This window comes from Acomys minous (assembly GCF_964271855.1).
Source record: "Acomys minous genome assembly, chromosome: 7".
Taxonomy (NCBI): Eukaryota; Metazoa; Chordata; class Mammalia; order Rodentia; family Muridae; genus Acomys; species Acomys minous.
Genome location: NC_140488.1, coordinates 16,510,995 through 16,530,674, shown reverse-complemented (window position 1 = coordinate 16,530,674; position 19,680 = coordinate 16,510,995). Strand labels below are relative to the sequence as shown.

General features: G+C 35.5%; 1 protein-coding gene across 12 annotated transcripts in view; it reads right to left on the bottom strand.

Annotated features, from left to right (window-relative positions):
• ATP11C (ATPase phospholipid transporting 11C (ATP11C blood group)) overlaps positions 1-19,680 on the bottom strand; it is a 159,656-nt gene that overhangs the window by 57,173 nt on the left and 82,803 nt on the right. For all 12 annotated transcript variants that reach the window (XM_084790699.1, XM_084790703.1, XM_084790700.1 and 9 more), the window contains 9 exons: positions 17,355-17,435; positions 12,862-12,969; positions 9,144-9,272; positions 8,343-8,446; positions 5,878-5,928; positions 4,725-4,789; positions 4,336-4,417; positions 2,948-3,098; positions 1,562-1,759 (listed from right to left, as the gene is read on the bottom strand). In XM_084790699.1, coding sequence (XP_084646825.1) covers positions 1,562-1,759; positions 2,948-3,098; positions 4,336-4,417; positions 4,725-4,789; positions 5,878-5,928; positions 8,343-8,446; positions 9,144-9,272; positions 12,862-12,969; positions 17,355-17,435 — 969 coding nt within the window. The remainder of the gene's footprint in view (positions 1-1,561; positions 1,760-2,947; positions 3,099-4,335; positions 4,418-4,724; positions 4,790-5,877; positions 5,929-8,342; positions 8,447-9,143; positions 9,273-12,861; positions 12,970-17,354; positions 17,436-19,680) is intronic.

The window sequence follows — 19,680 nt, the reverse complement described above, 5'->3', positions numbered from 1 at the left end:
ATTGTGAAATGGTACTTTGGCTTAGGCAAAGGTTGTGTCAAGAGTAGAAAAGGGGACTGGAGAGATGGCTCAGTGGTAAAGAACACTGGTTGGTCTTCCAGGGGACACAGGTTAAATTCCCAGCACCCACGTGGCAGCTTATAACCATTTATATCTCTAATCTTTAGAGCATCTGATGCCCTCTTCTGGCTTCCCAAGGCACTATATACACATAGTCCAGAAACATACATGCATCCAGGACACTCATACATACAAAATAGAAATAAAGGTTAAAAAAATGAAATTTTTAAAAGGGCCGATATAGAGAGTATGAGAAAGTAGAGGGGCTAAATTCAGGGAGAGTTTTGAAGTAAAGATACAAGTCAGCACCATTTCAAACAAGTGAGAAGCATTGCTCTAGCCATAGTTTCACTGCCTGAATTTGCATTTTCTAGTCACAGAAATGACATTTATACCACTCTAATATAACTATCATGAGAATTAATTGAAAGCCAAAATTTTCCTTCAACTATTAACATCATTACATAATAGACAGTAGATTTAGACAAAGGGAACATCTTTCTCAATACTAATAAGAAAGCCAGGTCATGTGGCACAAGTCCGTATGGATTGACTTGGGAAGCTAAGGCAGGAAGATCACAAACTGAAGACTTGCCTGGGCTACAAGGTGAGTTCAAAGCCTACCTGTGCAATTTAAGCAAGTCCCTGTATAAAATTAAAAGTAAAACACAGGTGAGTATATTATAACCCAGTGATAGAATATTTGCCTATCATTCTTGATATCTTAGGTTCAGTTTACAAGAGGAATGAAAACAAAACACTAATGAGAAAAGCATCTAAGAAGTCATTGTTTGAGCTGGGTGGAGGTAGCACATGTCTTTAACCTCAGCATTTGGGGGGCAGAGACAGGAGGATCTCCGTGAGCTCAAGGCCAGCCTGATCTACAGAGATTCCAGGACAGCCAGGACTACACAGAGAAACCTCAAAAACAAAACAAAAATTCATTGTTTGAATCACAGGTTACACTACATTAGAAAATAAACGCACCTATGTTAGAAACAAGGGCAGTGTCTTGGTTATACTGTTATATGAAATAAGTATACTAGGATATGGTATTGTGGATGAAGAACATAACTTTAATCTTTTCCTTTCATTTAAATTTTTATACTAGAATAAACATAGCATGCTAGTTCTTGTTCAGTGTCCTAAGAAAGTACCGTAGAAAATATCAATATAGGATAACTATGGTTAACAATATGCATGTGTAAAATGGCTATATTTTATTACACTGTATTCTGTTCATAAATAATTATAGGCAGTAACGAAAACTACAGTTCCTCTTTATAATCTAACAGCATTACTTGGTGAATTTTTATATGGATTTCTATAACTCATGTTTAATATATAAATTTTATACTTTGTAAAAATACTAAAAATCTGAAGTGACATTGTGAAAATATTACAAACCTTTAATTATGTGTCTGCATTAAAGATTTTTCTTTGAATTACTTGTCAAAAGAAGTAATGGTTACATATATTTCAGCAAAAATTGTGTTCTCACCTGACCAAGTTCTTCATTAAGGTCTGATGTGTTAACCAAGGCTCCTTCATTAATTTCTTCATCAAAAAAGTCTTTATCCCATGAAATAAAGAATGAGCCTAAAAATTTCTGCATTTCTACTGTGACATACATGGAGACAGGGATAATAAAGTTGAATAGAACCATGAAAGATAAAAAGTCGGTGAACATTTTCAAAACCTAAAATAAGAAATGATTCATGTTAATTAGATTCACAACTTCTTTAGATATATACAATATAAAGTAGCAGCCTTCTATTTGAATGCTTAACATACTATTAACATAAAGAAACTTCCTAATAACACTCTATCATCATTATACATAAAATTATTAGTATTAAGAACATTTTAGGGGGCTGGAGAGATGGCTCAGAGGTTAAGAGTAGTGCCTGCTCTTTCAGAGGTCCTGAGTTCAATTCCCAGCAACTACATGGTGGTTCACAACCATCTAGAATTTGAGCTGATGCCCTCTACACAATAAATAAATAAATCTTTTTTTAAAAGAACATTTTAGAACACTCTGAATTTTGTCTTTTTTCTTCCATGTATATACTTTCTACTTTATTTTTTTTTAACCTCATTAAGTCCTAAGTTCCTCCTACCCACAGACAGGGACATTCAAAGCTGACATGTAGATACTGTACAAATTAATATTGAATTAAAATGCCAGAAAGCTCATTATTTTTCCAACCTCTTAACAAGAGTTAAAACAAGCATAGATATATGTAAAGTTAAAAAAAAATAAACTAAATCAGAAATTATCATTTTTCTAAGAAGTGCTTCAGTAAAAGGTAGCCTAGTCACACAAAAAAGTTACCATATTTTCGGCATATAAGATGACTTTTTAACTACAAAAAAATCTGTGCCAAAGTTTGGGGTTGTCTTATACACCAGGTACTTACCTGCAGCTTGCTTCCCCTTGCTTCATATGTCCAGCACATATAGTGTGGGGATGGTGGAGGGTGCAGCCGATTCCCCTGGCTCTGTGCAGAGAGTATGAAGCAGGGAGGAGCAAGCTGCACATGTCTTCCTGACCTTGAGGAGGACAACATGAGCATATATTGGCTCTCCACCAGAACCTGCCCATTCGACTTGGAGGACTGTATCTTCAGGTTGAGTGTGGAGCATGCCTTAAATGGGCAGTGTAGGCTAGCATAGGCTGTCTGTTGGCATTTCATAAAGTGCCTGGCTGTCTGTGCCCTGCCTACAAATAGACACATGCCCAAGTCTGTTGCACAGAGTATGAGTTGGAAGAGGGGTAGTCTTATAAGTCAAATATATTCTAAATTCTGTATTTTAACTGGAAAAGTTTGGGGGTCGTCTTATACCCCGGAAAATATGGTAATGCTTCTCATAGCAAATGAATTACCTTAAAAGTTTCCCGTTCCTTTTGAGTCTTTTGGTTGTACCAAGGCTCATCACTGGAAATGGTACTTGGCCAAACATACTTTAGAGTTGTGCATACAGCAGCTTTGGTCAGTAAGATAAATAAATAAACAATCAAGAAGGCATTAATGGATCTGAAAAATGAGATAGTATGTCTAATTACTTAAGACATAAACAAAACATAAGTTTAAAATTTTCAAATTTAATTTAGTGTGGTCTTAACAAATCTAAAGCTTCTCCTGTGTATGTTATATAATCATAGCCCAGATTTTTATGTAACAACCTTAATTATCACAGATGAAGAATCACTGTTAAGTGGTAAAATGAAAAAACTAGCCCTCAACTATTTATTGATTATGCTCCCCAAGGTATAATGTCTGTCCAGTCAAACATACCTTTAGTAAGGTTTCCGTAAAATAACTAGAAACAGACATATCTATTTGTATTTGTACCTACCTAGCCTCTATGGAAAGAGTAGCTTGCCTCTCCTCCCCAAAAGGTTAAAGGTTAAATATTTCAAACTGAAAGTAGAATAGCATGTGAACCTCAAGCTCAGTATAAATTCTTTTAGCATGGCAATCTGGATCAGGCACAATGAATCATATCCATGCTTACAAAGAGAGAAGTGTGTCTGGCATGTTGGTGCATATAATCTCAGTACTTGGAAGGCAGAAGCAAGATTACAAAACCAAGGTTATCCTCAGTTTATGCAGCCATTTTAAAACCAGATAGGGCTGCATGAGACTGTCAAACACACAAAAATAAAGAAATAAAAGATTTAATTAAAAAAGAGAAACCTTGGAGAGATGCCTCAGTGGTTAAGAGCACTGTCTGCTCTTCCAGAGGTCCTGAGTTCAATTCCCAGCTACCACATAGTGGCTCACAACCATCTGTAATGAGATCTGATGCCCTCTTCTATAGATAAAGCACTCATATGTAATAAATAAAATAAATAACTCTTTTTTAAAAAAAGAGAGAAACCTTTGCTAGGGGCACCTACCTATCTTAATGATTTACCACTCCTATGTCTACTTGAACAATACTGTAGAACCAACTTGTACACATCAACTAAAAGACCCCAAATCCAGCAACAAAAGGAAATGAATTAACATTTTAGGTAAACGGTGCCATTTAAAAACTATGCAAGCTTAATTTATTCATTTATTATCTTGGAGTTTAACATAAATTATTTCACAGGATTGAATCAAATCAGACAAAATTCACTGAGGACCACTTAAGGAACAAAAAGTGGTCAAAATGGTAGTTCTTATTACTGTGGGTGCTGAATTTATGCTATTTTTCTTTAGAGTTACTGAAGAAGTAACTATTTCAATCAATAATGACTAAAATGAAGTTATGTCACATACTAACTTTTCAACAGCAGAACGTTTCTGAGATTTCCCTTGGTAGTTCAAAGCCATTTTGGTTTCCATTCCTGTGTAAACAGCAACTCCTAAACAGCAGAATATAACAAAAACCTGGTTATAGGTAAATGTTAGCCAACCTCCTACCTGCTTGGTTCTGTAAATTTTTGAGTCTACAATGCTGAGAATTCTGTCTTCTTTCTACTCATCAGCTGATGTCACTTATATTAAAATTCAAAAAGTATAAAGTATCATATTCATGTTAGCTTATTATCTGGTAAATTCTCAACACATAAATATACACTGAGAATAAAAGGCAGGTATCTGCCATGTTCACTTTTAAACATGCACTATCTATTCATAGGCTTTATCAAACACATTTTTAAAGTTGTTCACCATATATCTTCTTGGTATTTTTAAGTGTAGCTCCTTTCAGCAAAAGATTTTCAGGTCCCAAAGACCTAAAAAAAAAAAAAAGCATACTTTAGTGAAACGTCATCAACACTGGGGACAAATTTTTGCCCTGACACATATCTATCTCCAAGGGGTTCAGAATTTATCTGTTTCTACCATATGCTTACTCCCCAGGATGAGCAGAATAGAATGATTCCCTCCATCTGAGTGACTTGAGGGTTCAGCACAGATGGAAGCACAGTATAGGAGTAGCCAGCAACACGCAGAGGTAAAGAAATGCACAGAAGGGTCAAAAGATTATGACTTATAGATAGCAAGACACGAGCTACAAACAAGTGAGAAATAGAGGGTCACAGATAAAAGACTGGGAAGGCAAATGCCAAGCTGCAAACACACAATGACATCTTTGTAGAGAATAAACCTGATTTTTGGAGATCAAGGCAAAGTGGAAAAGCTAAGGTAATTAATTACAAGATAAAAGAGGAAAGAAAGCATCCTGTTTGTATGAATCACCTCATAAATGATTAACTTTATATTTCATTTAAATCCAAGTAATTCTTCTAGCACTTTGCTCACTGCCTAGACCAGCACTTACTCTCCTATAAACCGCTGTTCTCCAGCTTTATTTTCAAACCTGTCAGCAACTACACAACCAAGGAAAATATACACAATGTCTAGAACAGGTTTGGAAAAGCAGTCAACAGGTACAGAGCTCTGTTCTTTTAGTTTTTGAATTAAAACTTTTTTGAATATAATTATTTTGTTTGTGTAGATGCCACAGAACATGCATGTATAGTGGTCAGAAGATAACTTTATGTAGTCAGTTTTTTCCTTTCACCTTTAAAGGGGGTTCTGGAAATTGAACTCAGGTAGCTGTGCTTTCGTGGCAAGTATCTTTATTGGTTGAATCATTTGGCTGGTCCCATGGAGCTCTGTTCTTTTGGATACCCATACATTAATTCAATAATAATCTTCTACCCAACACAAAGAGACCCTACCATCACAACCCTACTGATCATAAGGTTACTTGATTATCTTCACTGTATTTAAGGAAAGGCATTTGATTATTTTAGTGGGTTTAAAAGAGAAAATATCCCTCCTTCAAAAGGATAGATAAAAGGAATAACAAACTAACCTGGCAACAGCCTCAATACTATTACTATAGATACTGATTCGCCCAACAAACCTGTTAAAACAGAACAAAACAACATAATAGGAAATTGCAAAATCAGAATACCAGCAATTGGAAATTCATGAGATTACAAATAATGAAAAAATAAAATTCTGAATAAATTAAAATTCTATTAGGCTTCTGGAAAAAAGTTACATTAAAGTTACATAATATTTACATCTAACTTTTAAAATAATATTACAAATTATAAGAGTATAAACTAAGATTTTAAATTAGCTGAAGTTCTGTTCAGTATTATACATATTCAATACCTTATATGATACCTTTCTATAAATCATGTGGCTTTTTTTTAGATTCATGTGAAGAATAATCATTTCTAGTACTATAAACAATTTTCAAAATGAGTATTTCAGTGGTTTTTAACACATGAGTCTGCATATGAATAACATGGGGTGTAAGAAGGTTTATTAAACCACAAACTTCTGAGTCCTATCCTTAAACATCTATGTCAAATTCTTAAGTGATACTGGTATGACTGGCCCAGATCCAACTTTTGAGACATAGAGACAATGAGCACTTGACTACTACCTTGAAAATGCTGAGTTTGTATCTGGCAATTGATTTGATCCATGCATTTGATATGGCTAGACATAAAAGTAACCTAGATTTCTATAAAATATGATAAAAAAAACCAACCCCTCTGTAATGAGATTGTTACACTTTGTAATTTACATTATAGTATTTTCTTTATAAAAATAGTTTTATCACTGTAATATATTCTATGGTTTAAATACTTTTAAAACATTTTGATTTTCAAAATATTTTTAATTATTTGAGAAATTCAGAAATTGCATTCTATTTTGATCGTATTTAACCCCTGCAACTTCTAGATTCACATCCACATCCCTACCAACCCAAATTACATGCTTTTAAAAACGCATTTTAATTGTGTGATTGTGTGTGTGTGTATGCACGCGCACGCATGCGTGGGTCCAAAGAAGACAGAGGCATCAGATCTCCTGGAGCTGGAATTATAGTTGATTAGGAGCAGTATATTTTGCATGTTTTAACCACTGAGTTACCTCTGTAATGTCTTGAATGAAATACTTTTTATATATAAAATTTGAAGATCTATCCATTCACCCATTCTATGCTAACTGTGTGAGTACTGTACTAGATAGATGCTAAAGATACAGTAAACTAAAAAGGCATATTCTTTGCCCTAAGAAAGATAAGTGAATTTATAAATGCACTAAAAGTAATTGCTACTAAAATGTTAGAAATACTTGGTATTCTGAAGTCATACTGCAAGGGATTCAGCTTAGGTAAATTAGGATAGTCTTGCCTACCTTAAATTCTCCTTCATACAATTTGTGGATTTCTCTCATAAATACACAAGTACATGTGTGAAGCATATACATATATTCTCATGTAGAATAAGCCACCCCTTTTCTATGATTTCATTGACTGCATAAACCTCTATTGCTATACTATAAGCTTAGCTTTAATACTTGATGCTTTTTGAAGGTAGAGAATTTTTTTGTTTTGGTTTTGGTTTTTCAAGAGAGGGTTTCTTTGTGTAACATTCTTGGTTGTCCTGGACTCACTCTGTAGATCAGGCTGGCCTTGAACTCACAGAGATCTACCTGCCACTATCTGCTGAGTGTTGGTATTACAGGCATGCACCAACACTGCCCGGCTATGGCTCTAATTCTTAGTATCAAGGTGAACATAAAAAAGAAATAGGAAGAGTCAAAAAGGAATGAAAGAGAAAGGGAGGCAACATTCTCATAGTAGGATATTTTTCTCTACTGTTCCATATTAGAGTAAACCAAATCTAACCATTTGGTCTTCCTTTATGGTCACTAACATGAATTAACATGATGGCTTGCCTAGATTCTAATGACAAAAATTTTGACAACCCACAATGAATGATTATCAAAAAACCTACATCCAGGAGCCAGAAAAAAACATACTATTTTACTGGTCCTTGAACTTAATGGCTTATGGTGGACAACAAATAGCCCTTTTGTAGTCTCCTTAACAGGAAAGGATAGTGTGCTAATTAATTTCATTGTCCCATATCCACGTTTTTGTTTCGATAAGATGCAAAAGATTTATTTAATTAACTCTGAGTACTCCATTAGTTTAATAGAAGAGGCTTGGGTAACCATTTAAAAAAACAGATAGCCATATTTACAAGTAATAAAAAGAAAAGAAAAGAACATAGGATGCCTGGGCCCATAATGATTTATCTTAGGCTGGTAGTGCGGCAAGGCTTATTTGATTCATTTCCCTTCTAGGAAGGAGAACAGCTTATAAAAACATACACAAGATTAGGCTGGTAAATAAACAATGGATATTTTCTTTGCTATACTGGCGGGGGAAAAAAAGAAAGAAAGAAAAGAAAAGAAAAAAGAAAAGAGCAGAAACAATATATATTAAAGTGAAATAAAAGTGCTTCTTACTTGTAGAGGTCAGGTTGAGGCTGTTCACATTCAATTGCTGCTCGGAGGTTATCAATGGATTCTGCTGTACACAGTGCAATGGTATCTCGTACTGCATAATGTGTCTATGTGAAGGCACAAGATAATCAAATATATAAAGTATTCCTTTTTTATAACAGTATACTCAACTGATTCCAGGAATGGCATGCTTTAGAGCAAGAGGGTTCAGCAGAATATTTCAAATGTTGATGACATTTCCTACCAAACAAATTACTATATTACAAATAACTAGACAGGTAACTTTGCCCCAAAATTACTTCAAAGGTTAAAAAAAACTATTAAAAACTTTTCTTGACACTGAAACTTAGGGGTACTACATTTGTATCATGCATATAATTAACTGAAATCCCCATGAAAAAATTGTTTTTAAAATATTTATTTATCATACACAGTCTTCTGCCTGCATGTACACCTGCAAGCCAGAAGAGGGCACCAGATCTCAATTTAGATGGTTATGAACAACCCTGTGGTTGCTGGAAATTGAACTCAGAGCCTCTGGGAGAGCAACCAGTGCTTATTTTTCTCTTATATATAAACCAAAATTTATGGGCATGGCTCTTCTCTCAATTCCTCACAATACAACCCTATTCTCCAAGGTGAGTATTTCCGTAGAAGCTAAAAAATAATAATTATATAACAGCTGTGTACAAATACAAAAATTACATAAAACGAGGTAAGGGACTAAAAAGTGTTAGGAGAAAAGTAGTGTCTCATTAACCATTCTGAGACTAAAATGCTCAGGTCAGGTTTAATCTCCATTACCTTGCAATTAGATTCACCATCAAGACTGGCTGTAGTGACATAACAGGTTCCATCAGTTGTGCAGGATGACAAAAGAATAAGATCACAGGGAAAGGTTTCATCTGCCTGTACTTCTACTACATCACCAACCTAAAATAGCAGAATAAATACTTTAAATTCTAAACAAAGCATTTAGTATACATCATATTAAAGCTAAAACTGTATTAACAGACATTTACAGACCTGGGGCTTTGAGAGTATCTTAGCATCCTAGATCACATGCAAAGGGATGAAACTATTACTGATCATGTGTTCTATGTTCTCTGATATTCCTACCATAGATAGATAGATAGATAGATAGATAGATAGATAGATAGATAGATAGATAGTTAGTTACAACTGCTACTTCAAGAATAAAGCAAGAAAATCTATAGGTTTCAAGTTAAGCAGTTCATGACTAGAACCCTACACATTTTTACCAGAATAATTCGGTCAGAAACTAAGAGAAGTCAGTTTGAATCAGTCAGCTGGGAGGAGATTTTGAGCCAGAACAAGTGAGTTGAACTAGCCAGCCCAGAATTCAGTAAGAACAAGTAAGAGTGAGCTTATTCAGCAGTTAAGTCTCAGAGGCTGAAAACATTCTAGGCTCAGGTTAAATTGTATGGAGGCTAGAAGCTTCCAGAGCTAGGCCTAGAATAGCAGATGGAGAAAGTAATCCTCAGAGATAATTAAATCAGGTGAATAAAAGGTACTTTTATAAAAGTGATTAATAAGAAAACAAACAAACAAACCAGGTAGAACAGTAAAAACTGTATATTCAGTAGGGCTTTATGTATTCTAGGCAAGTGCTCTCCAAATAAACTATAAGCAAGAGATTAAGGGATCACGAAGTTACCCAAGCTATCCTTGAACTTGCTCCATGTAGGGTATGCAGGCCTCAGCCTCCTGAGAAGCTGGATTATACTAGGACCAGCAACAATTAGAATTTTAAGTAAATTTTTTTTATTTTAATTAACTTACTGTGCATGTGTGATGTGTGTGGGCACATGGACCACAGTATTTGGCCACAGTGAGTATTTGGAGGTCAGATAAAAACTTGTAGGAGTCAGATCTCTTCTTTTACCATGCAGGTCCTCAATGAACTTGGCAGCAGATGTCTTTACTCACTGAGTCATTTCAGTGGCCCTTCAAGGAATTCTTTTTTTTTTTTACTTTTTTTTCTCCTTTATTAATTTATTCTTGTTACATCTCAATGGTTATCCCATCCCTTGTATCCTCCCATTCTTCCCTCCCTCCCATTTCCCCTTATTCCCCTCCCCTATGACTGTTCCTGAGGGGGATTACCTCCCTTAAGGACTAGGTATAAGCTAATGACAGTTTAGAATCTCTACAAGCTTGAGGGTTAAGAGTGGAGCACTTCTCAGCTCTTCTCCACAGGTTCCGACTGTGCTCATGAGAAAGCATGAACATGTAAAAGGACCATTCTTATTGATACAGCCACAAGAGTGATCAGCTGCTATGGCTTCACAGGCACAAGGCATTCCAGTATCATGGACTCCTCTCATAGACAGCAAAAAGCTTGTTTACATCTAGCACAAAGGCAGGAGAAGAGGTAGAAGAAAAAAAATGCAACGTGCTGCATGAGATGAGATAGGAAGTCCATTTATATCAAAGATCCGACTACCACGAAAGATAGAACAAGATAACTTGAAAACTATGCTATAGCTCAGGTGCATAGGGCTTGGCTAACATTGAGATTGGTACAGGAAGACAAATAAATTATTCTGTTCCTATCTTGTATCTCATGATGACTAACAAGTAAAAACAGCAGTATACTATGAGAGGAAAGCAAGGGAAAGAGATATCTACTGCTAGTCAGGCATCTAGAATATGTTAAAGGAAGATGGTGGAAAAATTACATTAGGAAAAACACTTCAGCACCCTAGGCCCAGCATAAAATTCAGGATAGCTGCAATTTAACTCCTGACTAGACTGACCCAAATACCTAACACTAAAGGTCTGACAGAAACAGAAGCCCTTTTCAGAAAACATACACTAACTAATCACCAGATAAAGAATGAAGTTAAGAACTTATATCTACATAAAACTTATACTTAAATGTTTGTAGCAACTTTATTCAAAATTGACAAGATTTGGAAGCAGTGAAATATATTCACTCTGTAGGAGGTAGATAATCAAGTAAAATTATATATTCAGAGAAATTAATATTATTCATCACTACAAAGAAATGAACTAGCAAGCCATGTAAAGACATGGAGGAAACTCAAATGTGTACTAAATGAAAGAAGTCAATCTTTTGAAAAATGGCTATATATGGTATGGTTTCCACAATATAATATTCTGGAAAATGCAAAAAACCCCAAAACAAACAAACAAACAAACAAACAAAAAACCATGTAGTAGTAAAAGGACCAGTGATCTCAGAGACTAAGGGAATATGAGGAATAACGAAGCCGAACACAGACTGTTAGGGACAGTGAAATTATCCTGCATGTTATAATGTTAAATACATGTCAAATCTCATAGAATGCCTAGCATTAAAGAGTGAATGCTAACATAAACAAATATTTATGTGCTAAAGGAGGTTTATTGACATTCATAATAGAAAAGGGTGCTTGTGTGGTACAGCATTGACTATATAGCTATACTTTCTGTTAAACTTTGCTGGGAACAAAAACCTGTTCTGAACAGCAAGGTTTACTGCTTTAAAAACACTATTGGCAATGAAAAATGTTTGATGTGGTTAAATCTAGATGTCATTTAGTAGAAGTAAGCAATGATTAATTTGAAAAAAAAATAAAAGAATAGCACCATGCCCTGAATATATAAAGAGTACACCCTCTAGGCAAAACCAGTTTTGTAGCTCATTAAAAATTATCATAACACTAGTAATTCTGAACCCAGGCATGAACCCCAAAGAATTGAAAACTGATACTGAAACAAAAACTTGTCCTTGAATGTTCTTAGCCACAATATCTTTAGCAGCCTCAACTGAATAAAGAAAATGTGGTATACAAATAGAATATACATCAGAAGGAATGAATTATTGACACACACTACAACACAAATAGATTTTAAAATATTCTAAAAGATAGCAAACATGAAACTCATGCAGTGTATTATTTCATTCATATAAAATATTAAAACTGTAAATTCACTGAGAAACAATAGTGCTGACAAGGCTTGAGTTGAGGAAATAATATACCATGAGTATGGAGTTTCCTTTTATGTTGATATAAATAGCGATGCATGATACTGATTTGTATACTTTCTTTCTTTGGTGGGGAGCGGTTTGAGACAGTTTCTCTGTGAAGCCTTGGCTGTTCTGGATCTCCCTACATAGACTTGGCTGACTTCGAACTCACAGAGATCCTCTTGCCTCTGCCTCCAGAGTACTGGGATTAAAGGCATGTGCTGCTGCTGCTGTTGCTGCTGCCACTGCCGCCACCACCACGACACTGATTTGTATACTTTCAAGTATACATTTTTACCATGCATGACTGCAGTTATCCTGAGCAGGGGCTAGTGAAATGACTTGATTCTGAACCACAGATCTCATGCCAAAAGGAGAGAACTGACTCCAGAAAGTTGTCCTCTGAACTACACACATGCTATGACGCACATATAGACACAGATAGAGACACAAATAAACACACACACACACACACACATACCAGTAAGAAGAGTGATTTTAAAGAGTGATCTAGTAAAATAGTACCTTGATTTTTTCACTTTCTTTTCTCACTCGCTTTGCATTTTCAATAATATAAACGGTGCTTTTGTTAACTTCATTATCAGCTCTGTGTCTAAGCCAATCTTCATAACCCTATAATGATAAGAATATAACTTTATAATGTTAATTTCAATACAGAATGCCACAGATACAACGATGAACATATTATTAGAAAAGTTGATGCACATTTTAAATCTACGCTTTTGGCAAACAGCTTTTTTTGTACTGTAAGGTTCCTTAATTCTTCAGATATATATTAAGGATAACACAGGCATTAGAGCCATAACTCTTCATTATGAAGAACTATGATTTATTCCTGTAGTGCTCTAATGAATGCCTGTGTTGTCCTCAATATCTGTGAAGAATTAAAGAATATAATAATTACTTCTACTTTGTTGGAAATTTACTTTTATTTTATGTGTATCGGATTTTTGCCTTCATGTACCATATGTGTGCAGTGCCTGGGAGTCGTGTCTCCACTACCTCTTTCTTTTAATTAAAAAAAAAAATAAATGTTCTGCCTTATTTTCTGATAAACCTAATGACTTAGAAATGTAAATCTTCTTATGCAGAAAGTAGGAAATTTTGAAATTGTTTTGCCAGAGAATTTATGTATTATAGAGATAACAATTTAAAAAGTTTTCCACTGACTTGATTAAAGAAAATAGATGGTGGTGTTTGTTTTCAGAATTAAACAATAATCACAGAAATATTTAATGGTTCACTTTCCTTTGGGCTTTTCATGTGGAATAGATTTATGCTAAAAGAGCAAAGGTAACAGGATGTTCATATGAACATGACTTCCTCTCTTTTATATCCAATCATTTTCCCTAATTGTAATAATATCTGCTCCTTTTCAAATATATCTGTTTAGGAAAAAAATCTATTCATCACTTTTTCTCATTCCTATTCTGTCCCTCTTTATGAAAATACTAGGCTATCATTTTATTGGGTACATTCTCTGATACTGATAAGAAAAGAATGATATAACATGAACTAGTACTGGGAGTAATAGACTGAATCCGTACAGCCCTTTGAAAATCATGCATGCAGGGCTGGAGAAATGGCTCAGAGGTTAAGAGCACTGGCTGCTCTTCCAAAGGTCCTGAGTTCAATTCCCAGCAACCACGTGGTGGCTCACAACCATCGATAATGAGATCTGGTGCCCTCTTCTGGCCTGCAGGTGTACATGCAGGCAAAACACTGTATAATAAATAAATAAATCTTAAAAAATAAAATGATGCCTTAAGTCAGCTAAGTGTAGTCTCTCTGACTCTTATTTTAGCTGACTTAAGGCTACCAACACACATAGAAAATCCAATATTTTGTCTTCTGTGTCTTGACATGACACAGAATTGTTGTCTTTGGTGAGACATACATAAATGCAATGACACAAGTCTCTCAGGCAGCTGAAATCATGAGTAATCTGCTTTAAGAAAACATTATCTGTAAACATTCAGAAGAAATAAAGAATAAGAATGAAAAGAAGCAAATGAGTTCTTCTTTACATCATGGAGCTAGTTATATGACATTTAAATTTTGGTCTCAATAAATGTTTAAATCTCATTAAAAAATAAAATAAAATGATGCATGCTACTCTTAGAACTAAAAATTTATTATAAGAAAAATAATTTTAACAGTCAAAGGAAAAGAACATTCCAAGTCTTTATTTAGCAATGAAATATATGATAAAATATTTATTCAATTCCTGGTAGACAAGAGAGAAGATCAGATAACCCCAGGAGGAAAGGTAACCCTGTTCCCTCAGTTTACAAGTTTCCTTTAAGGTTCTTTCAGAAAGCATGTTGGTTAATAGGTACTAGCTAAAAACGTGTTTGCAAATAAACAGATCCTGTGGTTTGTCCCTATATAGCTAACACACCCGTCACTTAAGATTTTCTATTTAAGTTTTCAATTTTATTTGGACAATTTTAAAGGGACTAAAACACAAAATGCTCAAAATACTTCAAAGACAATGACATCATAATCTGGTGGCAGTTTACCAGCTCTGACATGAAAGAGAGATAAAGCCTCCCCAGTCATTATCCTCTTTAACACTAGATAAGTTCAAGAATTTGTGGGGTTTTTTTTACTTTTTATTTATTCTTTATGAAATTCACATCGTGCAACCCAATCCTGATCATCTCCCTGTCCCCTCACATCCACCCTTTGCACTGGCAACCTTCCCCCCAAAATAAAAACACACAAACAACCAAAAACAAAGCATCTTATCATGGGAGCTATAGTATGTTAGAGTGTGTCTCACAGTCTATTCCTCTGTCCACATATCTTCATTTGTAAATGTTTCCTGCAAAGAGTGATTGGTTTGTTTTGAGATCTCTGGCTCTGTGACACCATCAATATTGGATCCTCATTGGGACCCCTCCTGGGTATTCTCTTGCTTCCCTGTGTCATGGAGATCCTGCAGCTTTGCATCAGCAGGACTGGTCCTTTCATGCATACCAACTGTTCTCGGTTGATACAGATTTTGGAGTGGGCCAGCACCGCACTAGCTCTAGCTCTCTTTTTTCCAAATGCCAGGAGGGTAAGCTCCCAAGTGTTGCAGCCTAGGAGAGGCTGGGCCAGCTCTCCTCCTCTCACACCCTCTGGGCTGTTTCACCTGTGCTTTCACCATCAGGGCCAGCTCCACTGTGTTGCCCAAGTGAGGTGCAGGGCTTGCTCTCCTGAGTGCTACAGCCAATTAGGGGATAGGGCTCTGGCCACCTGTCCTGACTACCAACTACACCAGGTAGCAAGGGTGGGTGGGGAGAGCATCACCTTCAACACCTCATGACAAATAAGTGTAAAATGATAATTAATATGGATATAAATGCATAAAATTACAGTGGCAGCAGTTTATCTTTAGCCAGCTCTTTACCCAAATAACACAGGGAAACTATGATTTATTTAATTAGCCTGGAACACAATACTGAGCAATTATTACTTTATCCTAAACCCTCAAGACAGTTTAGCTTCCTCCCAGCCAAAATTCCCATATTTGCAATTTTGACCTTTACTTGTGTGGCCCCAATTCTCCTCTCCCGATGCTTCTTGAACCTATCCTCGTAGCTCAATCCCTCTTTCTCCTCCTCTCGCTGGATGCAGATGTCCCACCCTATTCTCTCTATTGGCTAGTTGGTTTTTATTGACAAGGTGGAAAACAAATGGTGAGCATGTTAACACAAACTTGAGACAGTAGATTAGAATAAACAAGATAAATCAATGTCTTGGATTGAAATCAGACAGTGGGATAAAGAAATCAGCATTTGAATACAAGGGTAAACTATACATAGTGCACAATAACATTTTGCCAACATTTGGCCAGCTCTCCTGTGCTCTCTCCATTCAGGCCAGCTCACCTAAAATTATTTCTTTGTTTGACTGCATGTATGTCTGTACGAGAGTGCCAGGTCCTCTGGAACTGAAGTTACAAACAATTTTGAGCTGCCATGTAGGTGCTGAGAAGTGAACCCCAGTCCTTTGGAAGAGCAGCCAGTGTTCTTAACGTATGGCCATCTCTCCAGTCCCAATTATTTTTGTTCTTAAGTTCTGTGCTATAGGCAATAATCAACTAAAATTCATTGGAATGAGAAATTTTAAGACATATCACATTAGAATAATTTAATGAACAGTAAAAACCCACTTCTCATTTCCCTACTGAGCTGAACTTTCTACTTGTCATTTCTATTACATTTATACCACATCACATTGTCAGAGGTTGGTCTGATGTATTTTGATGCTAATTACTGCTTGCTGTCTCTGTGACCCACCTGTACCTTGCCTAAGAGCCTAACCTATTTAACCAATAAAAGGCTATCACACCTGGGCAGGGCAAATGGGACAGGTGTGGCTAAGGTTCCAGAGCTTGGGGAGATAGAGAGAATCTTGGGAGGAGGAGCAACTGGAGGAGAGGAGATCAGGGGGCTGTGCCATCATGGGTTAGGTGGAAGAGAAGCACATGGCCGGCATGGATGGAGATTTGGTCCAGATGAAAAACATTAGCAAGTATTTGGGTTATGGATGGAAGGTAGCTTGACACAAATTATTAGAAGCAGATGGCATGGGATTGGGACAGGTATACCATACTTGCCTCACTATGGGAAGTAGTTTAGGGGATTAATATCTGCCCTGCCCCAGGTTAACTAAAGCATACTTAAAAATATAACAGGTGTCTGTGCTTTGATTGATTGCTAGCGAGTTAGAAAATACTGCTGTGATGATAATTATAGGTCTAATAATAAACATTATTAGGCCATACTGGTAAATTAACTACAACATCACATACAAACAGATATTGAGGAGAAAAAAATAAATTAAATATGTCATTAGCAGTATAATGGGTTTTCAATGAGAACCAGACATAAACTAAATCTACCAAAGTTACTGTCCATAACATATAAATATGAAAAAGAGCATTTATAAGAAAACTCAAAGTAGCTTGCATTAAAGGACAGGCATAGTTTAAGTAAGAAATTTACCTGCTTAATTGCTGTAACAGTTATAACGAAGAAAAGTGGAAGTCCACTGGTAACTGGGCTAGTTGGTGTGTCTACTGTGACCTAGGTAAAGAAATTTAAATTGAAATAAAATTAGTTATTAACTCATATGTAGCATTTACATGTTGCAAATATTTTGGACAAAATACATTCTGCTAGTGAGATGAATATTAACTTTAATTATAAGAAAAACAACCTACATAACAGCACTACTTTTCACCCCAGCTTTGATGATCCCCTTTACAACAATATACACATTGGTTTGCCAGCTAATGCTTGAAAAGCATTCTGCCAGCCCCTGTACTGTTACCATCCAGACTCTATAGAGATCTTGCTTAAACAAGATAGAGAGAAGTCCTTGCCTTGACATAGCTGAAAGCTTACAAGGAAAATAAGGTATTAAAACCAGTGTATAGATGCTAAGATCTACGGGGTAGTTAGGAGTTAACTAGCTCAAAGGAAGTTTTCCAGTGGACAATATACACAAAGTCTCTCTTCTAAAAGGGAAAGTGACATGTGTTCAAGAAAATAAAGAAAAACAGTGCCCCAAAAATGTGGTGTGAGATAGCGCTGGGAAGGCAGGCATGAGTCAAACTCTGCAGAGAAAGCTGTTGGCTATTGTTTATTCATTCCACAGTGGGAAATCTTTGAAGATTTTACACAAGGAAAGGTAACATGAAATTTTACACTCAATGGTTTGTGAAAGATGGACTGGAAGAGAGTAAGAATCGAAACCAGGAGTCTACTCGGGAGGCTACTGCTCTAATCCAAGTGAAAGATGATGGCTTGGATCAGGGTAGAAACAGGAGTTGTGGAAGGAAGTATTGAAGATATTCAGGAAAAAAAATGACAGGGCTTTAACTATTGATGGCAGATGTCTTGCAAGTGTTTGGTTAACATGCCTGGGTGAATGTGTCTTTACAAAAATAAGAAATAGGGCTGGAGAGATGGCTCAGAGGTTAAGAGCACTGGCTGTTCTTTCAAAGGTCCTGAGTTCAATTCCCAGCAACCACATGGTGGCTCACAACCATCTATAATGAGATCTGGTGCCCTCTTCTAGACTGCAGTTGTATATGCAGGCAAAACACTGTATATATAATAAATAAATCTTAAAAAAAAAAAAAGAAACATGGAAGGAGAAGTAAAATTTGTGTGTGTGTGTGTGTGTGAGAGAGAGGGGGGGGGGCAGTGGTTGTGGCTACAATCTCTCTTTTACATCTCACTATCATCTCCAAACTCCACTCAGGCCTATCCTTGACACAATGTATACATACAAGACTTTTACAAGGCACATGTTCTTTATGCAACCTCATCTCTATCCCTGAGATATTTATGTAGCAGAGTGCTTCTTCCAAACCTTCTAAGATCACTTCAACTATCATGTACTTTTAAAGCCTTTTCAAGCTCTTCTTGTGTTAAAAATTTTTTGTAACTTTCACTGAATAGTCTTAATAGTTTGCTGAATCTTTAATGACTTTTACTATATCAAACTAAGTGAACACATGACTTCACAACTTTAATATAAATTCCTTAAGGGCAGAGAAAATTTTGGTATTTTGTTTTGATATCTAGTGCACAACACACAGTAAGCAGTCTGCATATACTTTTGCTTAAATAAACTTAAATACACAGTTTAATAAGCTGAATGACTGATGCAAACAGAATTCATGGTGTAGTTTACGCTTCTAATACATCTGACCATGTACAGAAGAATGCTTTCTAAACATTTCATCATTCACTACTGACACTGACTCTTTTTTGTATTCTGTCCCAAATTGCTTTTAAGGAGAAGGCCTAAAACTGAGTTATAGTACCATTTAGTCAAAGCCTCAGAGGATATAAACAAAAGCATTCAATATCAAGAAAGCATTTGAGTAATTTCATAGGCATTTTTCTGCTTCATTTAAAAAGATGAGTATCATTAAAATAATAAGTGAAGGAAAAATTAAAGATGTAAGATAAGATTTAAAATGACTAAAATTTAAAGTATAAAAGAATAGAAAGAACAATGAGAAGCAAATTGATTTACTAAACTTTCAAACTTCCAGGAAGTAAATGAATATAAGACACAGAGTCAGGAGTAATAAGGAAGAAAAGAATAAGTACTCAAGTAAACTAAAACATGTTTAACAAAGTAAAATTGTTAGACTATTTTTAATTTTTGATATACACCAAATCATTAGCTTATTATACAATGTACAATCTAAGACAAATATATAAAATCTGTAAAAAAATTAAGGTACCAATAATATAGAATCTTAATACGTTTTCTAATATACCTTTAGAAACCTATATCATACAATTTTTG